At 46.3% G+C, this 8,756-nt stretch overlaps 1 protein-coding gene across 2 annotated transcripts in view; it reads left to right on the top strand.

Moving 5' to 3' along the window:
* Efr3b (EFR3 homolog B) overlaps positions 1-8,756 on the top strand; it is a 74,527-nt gene that overhangs the window by 42,423 nt on the left and 23,348 nt on the right. For both annotated transcript variants that reach the window (XM_021179469.2, XM_029484966.1), the window contains exon 4: positions 3,187-3,337. In XM_021179469.2, coding sequence (XP_021035128.1) covers positions 3,187-3,337 — 151 coding nt within the window. The remainder of the gene's footprint in view (positions 1-3,186; positions 3,338-8,756) is intronic.

Raw genomic sequence — 8,756 nt, 5'->3', positions numbered from 1 at the left:
CCCAGCTTGCTTCTTGGTCATGATGTTTGTGCAGGAATAGAAACCCTGACTAAGACACTAGGGATGTGCTTTATCCTAGATCTAGAAATTCTTAAACCAGACAGACACAACCGCGCCCCCCCCCCGTGTGAAAACAAATGCAAATTGATCCGTTTCCATGATCCTTCTCTGTACAGTAAAATTAGGTTGCCACTCATTAAGAGGAGGAGCATGAATGCTTTGTGCACAGCGGTTATGTAAAGAGCCTTGTCGTACTGTAAAGCACATTCAGGCAAGTAAAAATGGCTTATCCTTGACTGAACCAAAAGCTAATGCACCCGTGGTAGCATTAAACATTTAATACCCATTCTGCCCTCGCTCTCTGCAGTGACGTTTCTTGTGATTAAAAATGTCCATAGCCGACAGGGTCCCTTGGAATCCTCCCTCTGCCTGTGGAATGACAATTCAAAATTGGCATCATCCTGTTAAAAATAGCCCTTGCAGCATCTAGGTATTTAAAGCCCGAGGGAGGGCTTTGATCATAAACATTTGGAGAGACGAGAGGTGGCTGTTAGGATCTTCTTCTCTCCTTGCCCTCCTGTGTCTTCCTGCCCAACATGGCTGGCCTCTTCCTTGTCCTGGGTGGAGGCCCTGGAAGAGCAGCATCTTCACACCACACCGTGAGAGGAGCTGTGGCTTCCTAGCATGGTGCAGGTGTCTCTATGGTTTGGTCCTATCGATGTGAACCTTGGCCACTCTCTCGTGACCACTGCCTTCCTGCATTGCCGCTTTGCCACAGCCTCCTGGAGGTCCTGATTCATGAGTGTTCATCCCCACAAGGATGCCAGCTGCAAGCAGGGAGAGGATGGGGGATTTCAAGGCTGGAATGGGTGGTGATTTGCAGAGAAGCAGAACCCCAGCATTTCTTATGCTTCTTCTCTCCTTCCCGCTCCAGATCAGCCCAACACCTCTGAATAGCAGGGGAGGGAATGACAGTGCGGAGAAAGGCATCAGTCCACAGGGAATGCCAAGCAGGGACCACCGTGTGCAGGATATCATGTTAGACAGTATCAGGGGTCCCCAGTACCTGGAGTCCTGCCCCAGCCCAGGGTTGAGCAGTGAGGATGGAGATGAGAAGGGTGAGCTGGCCAACCTGAGCATGCTGGTCCAAGCTAACCCCTAACTGTTCCCTAGAAAGGCCTAAAGCTGGTGGGAAGGTAGATTAACCCTTCAGAAAAGTGAACTGCAGACCCCTGCTAGATAGAGACGGTCGACTTGCTCTTCCTTAGCTGTGGCCAATCCTTCTCCTTGCTCCTGGGCTCTTAAAAAACTTAGAAAGTGCCAGGTGGTGGTGGCCTTTAATCCCAGCACTCGGGATGCAGAGGCAGGTGGATTTCTGAGTTCGAGGCCAGCCTGGTCTACAGAGTGAGTTCCAGGGCAGCCAGGGCTACACAGAGAAACCCTGTCTCGAGAAAAAAAAAAGTAAGATGCCAGTAGAAAAATGTTGCCATGACCATAGAAAAACTGGAATTTCTCCTTGCCTGCCCTTATTTTATTACCATGTTTGGTGACTTGACCATGTCCAGGTGTCCCTGCATGGAAGACCTGTCCTCCTCTGGCTTGTCTGCTCTAGCAGGAATCCCAGCCAGTTTTCTTTTCCAGCTTGGGTTACTTGAACTCTGTGGACTGCCAGGGCTGTAGAAGGTGTCCTCACTGGCGATCTGTGGAGGACAAGGTTATAGAGAGTCAGGTGTGTCTGTCCTGTGTAGGAAGAAAGCCAAGCTTGAATGAGTTCTAAGAGCCAGTGCCACCTCTGTTCCAAAGCCACCACAGAGAGCTGGGGCTGGAGTGCACTGATCATGTACTTAACAAGCACGTGCTAAGCCTGGGTTCCACCCTAGCCCCTCAAGGAAAAATAAGGATATTATAGATAAAAGGATGACACCATCTATTTTTGAGTATACACAGAGACCACTGTTTCCTTAATAATCCTTAGTAATAATTGAATTTAGTAAAGTTCAAGGGTTTCATAGTAGCTGGCTCAGCTTAGAGAGATTAAAGAAATACATTTTATAAAAGTAGAAAAGATTCCAAAGTATAGAGGGTGTTTAAAAAAGATTTATTTATTCATGTATTTTATATGAATGCTTTGTCCTCATGCACACCAGAAGAGTGAATCAGATCCCATTACAGATGGTTGTGAGCCATCTGTGGTTGCTGGGAATTGAGCTCAGGACCTCTGGAAAAGCAGTCAAGTGCTCTTAACCTATGAGCCAACTCTCCAGCACAAGGCTTTTCTTTTTTAATGGCTATTTTTACAGAAGTTAATGCAAGGGTGTTGAAGAACTGGTGTCTGGTTGCTAGGGTTTTTTTTTGTTTTGGTTTGGGTTTTTTGTTTGTTTGTTTGTTTGTTTGTTTGTTTGTTTGTTTTTTCGAGACAGGGTTTCTCTGTATAGCCCTAGCTGTCCTGGAACTCACTTTGTAGACCAGGCTGACCTCGAACTCAGAAATCCGCCTGCCTCTGCCTCCCGAGTGCTGGGATTAAAGGCGTGCGCCACCACTGCCCCGAGAGAACCCCAGTTTGATCTCTGTCATCCACAGGGATGCTCAGTATCCTTTGTAATTGAGGTTCCATGGGAAGCCAATGCCGTTGTCTAGCCTTCAAGGCTAGACACACATGGTGCAAACACTCATGTACATAAAATAAATCTTTAAAAATAAATAAATAAATAAATAAAAGTAAAAATAAAAACCACAAGACACCATGGATTCTGCTCATTTATGTATGAATGTACAAGTGTAGCTTGGTGCTCAAATAGTTTGACTACACAGTTTCTATAGCTGGACAGCTGCCACAAGAACTATGGCTAGGGCCTGTATTGACCCAAACTTTTTTTTAAGACCCCCTAAAGTCAAGAGTTTATAAATATATGTCTTATGTTTAAGAATAGACTTGGACTGTATTGATGAGGAAGGGCTGATCTCTGAGCCCCCCCCCCTTTGTTGTGTATATAGCACATGAACTTGACTGGGGAGCCCTAACATTTTTAAGGCCCTACTTACATCTCTATGTCATCCTGATTCTCCATTCTGGGCGGGAATGAGCCCTTGTCAGCCCACAGACGTAGCTCCTTCCCCAGATTCTGCCCCAGCCAGGTGTGTTGTGGGAGCGGAAGCCTGGGTGCAGCCGTGTGCCTCTGTCCTCAGGTACGTGTGTATTGCCATGGAGGCGCTGGACCAGCTGCTCATGGCCTGCCACTGCCAGAGTATCAACCTCTTCGTGGAAAGCTTCCTCAAAATGGTAGCCAAGCTGCTGGAGTCAGAGAAGCCGAACCTGCAGATCCTTGGCACCAACTCGGTAAGAGGTAGTCTGGGGATGCAGGGTGGGGTGGGTCAGGCTGTTCCACCCGCACTTGCTGTCTGACCACCCTAAGCCAGTGGTTCTCAACTTTCCCAACGCTGTGACCCTTCAACACAGTTCCTCGTGTTATGGTGACCCTCCACCATAAAATCATTTTGCTACTATTTTATAACTGTAATTTTGCTACTGTTATGAATCACAATGTAAATATTTGATATTCAGGATATCTTTTATGCAACCCCTGTGAGGGCTGAGACCCACAGGTTGAGAATGCTACCCTAAGCTATATACTTCTTGTCTTACTATCTCTCTTTGTGTGAGCAAAGAGGTGTTGTGTGTTTTGAATTTTAGTAAATATAATATTTATATAAGCATATAAGAAAATATGTCCTAGAAATAAGATTTATTGGAGCTAGAGAAATGGGTGCCCATCTTAGGCTGCTCACCGACACCTATAACTCTCTCTCTCAGGAGATCCAACATCTCTGGATTCCTCAGACACTCATATGCACAGACCTATACATATACACACATACTTAAATATAATATAATGAGTCTTTTAAAAAATAAAATAAAATTCATGGGCCAGGTGTGGTGGTGCACATCTTTAACCCTAGTACTTGGGAGGCAAAGGCAGGCAGACCTCTGTGAATTCAAGACCAGCCAAGACTGCATAATGAAGCCTACATCTATAAACAAACAAACAAACAAATCAATAAGGTTCTGCTCTGTAAACTGATGACCTTTGATTTTTTTCCCCTAATGAATTTGTCCTCATAAATAATTTTCATCGAGGGCCAAAGAAATAGAAACCAGGACTGAACTTAGGTCATGCTGTAGAGAGTAGGGGTGCTCAGGGCACTTGTGACTCATCTTTCTAGGAGCACCCTTTGAAAGCTGGTCTCAATCACATCCTTCAGAGAAAGATAAGAACACGGAGAAAATAAGCACACGGATGAAGGCCGTAGAGGAGTGAGAAGACTGTGGGGATGCAGCAGATGGCCATAGGTCTGGTTCTGTCCTTTCTGACTTTGCATGGGCTCTGGTGTTTCTACAAAAGTCTCGAGTGGGTTGACCTTGGTCTCTGTGGGTCCCCTGGTGTCTGTTGCTGGTTACAGTACAAGTAGATGGACCATGACATGTCATGATTTATGAGGGAAGATACAGAAGGCTTGATCGGAAGTCCCACTATGATGTGTTTATCTAAATGGCCTCGAATGTTCTGGCTGCTTTCTTTAATCTCTTGCCCTTTGTCTCAGCCCCTCCCCTTACTTTAAGCTCAAGTTTATATGCAACTATTCTATAGCTTTAGTAAGTGTTTGGGGGAGGGCATTGGCATTCCATAGTGAACATGTGGAAGTCAGAGGACAACTCACAAAAGTTCTCTTCTTAACACCTTGCTGGTCGGAGGGATTGAGTTTGGGTCATCAAGTTGGCAGCCCCTGGACTTACCGAGCCATCTTGTCCACTCTACTTTTGAATGTTTATCACGCAGGTCATGAATTTTCTTTTCTCCTGCTCTATGGGAGAGTTAAGTCCTCTAAGTTTTCTTTGCAGGATCCAACATGACAGCCCTTGCCTTTGTCTTCCCTTTGTACCAGCTGCCTCTGACAAATTACATACACTGCAGCAAAGGGCAAAGCCCTTTGTCATGTTGCCCCGGCAACAGCTTCATGGACTGCTTTAGTTGTCTTAAGATAACTACAGCCTGGGAAAGAACATCTGCATGGAAAATAAGCTAGACACCCTGGGTCCATGGAGGCCACAGCCACAGAGGCAGGTAGCCGGCAGCTCTTGTTTTTCTCCACACAAATCTTAGCTTAAGACAGGTGTTTCTCTGAATTCTGTATCCTGGTGATTTGTCACCTCTGCTGAATGACAGATGGCTGTGGTGTGACCATGCGATTAGCAGGGTTGGTGACCCTAAGTGAGTTCAGTTGAAAGTGCGGTAGGTTGGGGTTCCCACTTGGAAGCAGGCCTTTCCTAGCATCATCTTTCCTTTCCTTGTCATCATCTGGATATTCTGGCCAACCGCCTATGCCAGAACTCTCAGAAGAGCCCTGCTTCACATCATTTAGAGTTGCTGGGACCCTGGTGCGTACCTTGCTCAGCCTTGGGATGGTTGGCCCAGGAGTGTCACCATGGTCCTCATGGGGACCTGAGGCTTTGTGGGAGCTAAGGAGCCTGGAGGGAGAGAGGAGAGGTTCCGGGTCCTTCCCTCTTTGATCGGCATCCAGCTCCTTTTAACCTATGTGTTATAGGTACTGACTCACTTTTAACTTAGATAAGGTTTTGTTGTAAGAGAAGAAAAGAGGAACCAGATGTGGTAGGATACTCCTGTAGTCGTCACGTCATTCAGTGGGCCATGGGTAGAGGACACTGAGTTTGAGGCCAGCCGAGGCTACATAGTAAAGACCTTATTCCAAGACAAAATGGAACAACAACCAAAAAGAAAAAAGGGAGAAGAAGGGAGCTGACAGTATAAAAGTCAAAACAGCAATGGCTGTGAGATCCTTCCTGCTGCTTGGAGGACAGAAGGTCTCAGAGGGGCAGAGAGGTACTTCCCATTTCCCCTCTGCAGGTAGAGGCAGGAAAAAAAGCCTGCAGCCCCAAGGCTGCAAAAGAAGTGAGATCCTGCCTCTGCTCCCGAGTTCTGCTACTGTCCCGTTCTTGACCCTGGAAAGTTACGCAGAGCCAAAGGCAGCCATAGAAGAGGGGGGAAAGCTAACTGTGCTTGGAGACACTTTGTTGGTGCCCAACTGAGCGCAGCCAGGCTTTGTGGGGCCCTGGGAGAGCTGCGTGTGCGGAGTAACTATTTGAGTGGGCTTCCTCTCTGTTTAATCACCCCCGTTTTCTGGACGTCTGTGAGAGGCACTGTGAGGGCGGCGATCCACTCCAGCAAGCTTGGCACCCTGTGTTATGGAGAAAAGGCTGCAACTTTGAACTTGCAAGGGTAGCCCTAGTGGTGCTCCTGGCCTTTGAAATGTCTTATGTTCAGAGTTGTCTGTTTGTTGTCATGGAAACCTTCATCATTGCCTTATCAGAGAGAGAGAGGAGAAAGAGAGAAAGAGAGAGAGAAAAAGAAACAAAATTTAAAGTTCAACTCATTTTCCTTCATGATTTCATTAAGTAACTAACACTTAAATAAAAATTAGGACTGGGGCTGGAGAGATGGCTCAGTGGTTAAGAGAACTGGTTGTTCTTCCAGAGGATCTAGGTTGAATTTCCAGAACCCACATTAGGATGCTCACAATAACTTCAGCTCCAGGGGGTCTGATGCACTCTCCTGGCCTCCTCATGCATATGCATACACATATTAAAAATAAACCTTTTTTTTAAGTGACAGGCAAGACTGCTGGTCATTCTGGCATAGCACATGTACAAGGCAAGTACTCATTAACCCCATTTTATAGGTGGGACAATTGAGGCCAAGGGAGCTTAAGTAATTTATTCCAGGTTACCCTATTGATAACCAGAGGAGTTGGAATTCAAATGTATAGGCGGGCTCCAAACCAGTCCTCAAAATACTAATGCAAGAGATGCAGACGGTAGCAGATCCGATGGTACATGCTTGTATTCACAGCACTTGGGAGTTGGAAGGAGAATTATTCATTTCAAGCCATCTTGAGCTGCAAACCAAGACCTTGGTTTTTTGTTTTTGTTTTTTAAGCCAAACACACACACACACACACACACACACACACAAAGCTGGGCCTTACAGTGCTTGTTTGGTGTGCATAAGGACCAGAGTTTGTTTCCCAGCACTACAAAAGCACAGAGGGAAGGAGGAAGAAGGAAAGTTCTGCAGTTTGAATGAGGTATGGGTGTTCTCTGTTTTGACTGACAGGCCATTGCTCACTTATGCATGTTCTTTAGCATAATGCATCTGAGATCTGTGGTAGGCATGCTCAATATACACAGGCATAAAATGGTAAGTGGAGGATTCGCCTTAAATGTTTTCTTGAGGACAGGTTTGCTTTGCTGTACATTTACCGAAAACTTGTCTAGGGACCATTGACGCCATTCCATTAAAACGGGGCATTGTCAGGAGGATGCCAAAATGACTCATTATTTACAGCAGTTATACATACAGCTAGATACAGGCCCCAGTTGCTAGGTACGTTTTTAAAAGAGATTGTGTGTATAGCCCAAGTCAAGGGGAGTTCCAGGTTGCTAAACTATTCCCTATGCCTGCCTCAAGAGAGTAAAGACTCAGAAGTTATGCAGCTTCTCCTGTGACAAAAACAGGAATGAGATGGGCCAGAGCCGAGGCAGAGTTCTGTCTGCTCTTCTAAACTCTAGGTCAAGCCAGAGTTTTAAACAGTACACTCCTTAACCCTAGCAGTTGGAAGGCACAGGCAGACTAGCCTACATAAAGAGTTCTGAGCCAGCCTGTCTCAAACAAGAGGAGGTAGAAGAGGCTGCAGTGGCCTTGGATTGTGAAGTGGTAGCCTGTTGGTGCTTAAGAGCCTGGGCAGCCTTTGCAGCCTTCTCAAAAACTGAACTTTACCTGCACCATGCTTCAGGCAGGGCAGTGCTCACGTCTTGGGGGCTTAGGAAGCCACATAGCAAGGCCCTGCTTCGCCCTTGTTCCTGGAACTCCTGAGCTTGGGCAAATCAGGGATCTTGGGATGGCGTGGATTCTTCCCGTACCTCACAGCACCGCCACATCAATAGTGCAAGCAGTGCCATTTTCACATGCTCACACTAGAGCATTCTCTCAATGTACATATGTACGAATGTTAGCTTCAGCAGTGCCATTTTCACATGCTCACACTAGAGCATTCTCTCAATGTACATATGTACGAATGTTAGCTTCAGCTCAGAGAGATCTCCTTACCCACTTCATGAGTTGAACAAGTAAAGCAGCTGCTTACTTCTGGTTTACAGTAGTTACTTCTGTGTCGCTGAGATAAAATACCTGTCATGAAGAGTTTAAGGTGGGGGGGTCTGTGTTGTGTGTGGTTTCAGAGGTTCTGTGCGCCCTGGTACGCATGGTGTGAACAACAGATCACTCTCTGGGACTGAGTTGCAGGACATGCATTGTGGGCAACAGTGGAACAAATGCTGTGGCAGGAACCCACTGCCTTCTTATTGTATTTGAGTCCACTCCTTGGGAACCAACATCTATAAATCTGCTCAAAAACCTATGGCTGGAGAGCACACAGTCCCCGGGGCAAGCCTACTGCTACTATTTGGCTAACTGGATGTAGTATCAAACTGCCCCCTAAATTCTTATCTCTCCACCTGTACTGGCTGGTTTTGTGTGTCAACTTGACACAAGCTGGAGTTATCACAGAGAAAGGAGCTTCAGTTGGGGAAATGCCTCCATGAGATCCAACTGTAAGGCATTTTCTCAATTAGTGATCAAGATGGGAGGGCACATTGTGGGTGGTGCCATCCCTGGGCTGGTAGT

Source organism: Mus caroli, chromosome 12 (genome assembly GCF_900094665.2).
Source record: "Mus caroli chromosome 12, CAROLI_EIJ_v1.1, whole genome shotgun sequence".
In the NCBI taxonomy this organism is placed as follows: domain Eukaryota; kingdom Metazoa; phylum Chordata; class Mammalia; order Rodentia; family Muridae; genus Mus; species Mus caroli.
This window is presented reverse-complemented; position numbering and strand designations above follow the sequence as displayed.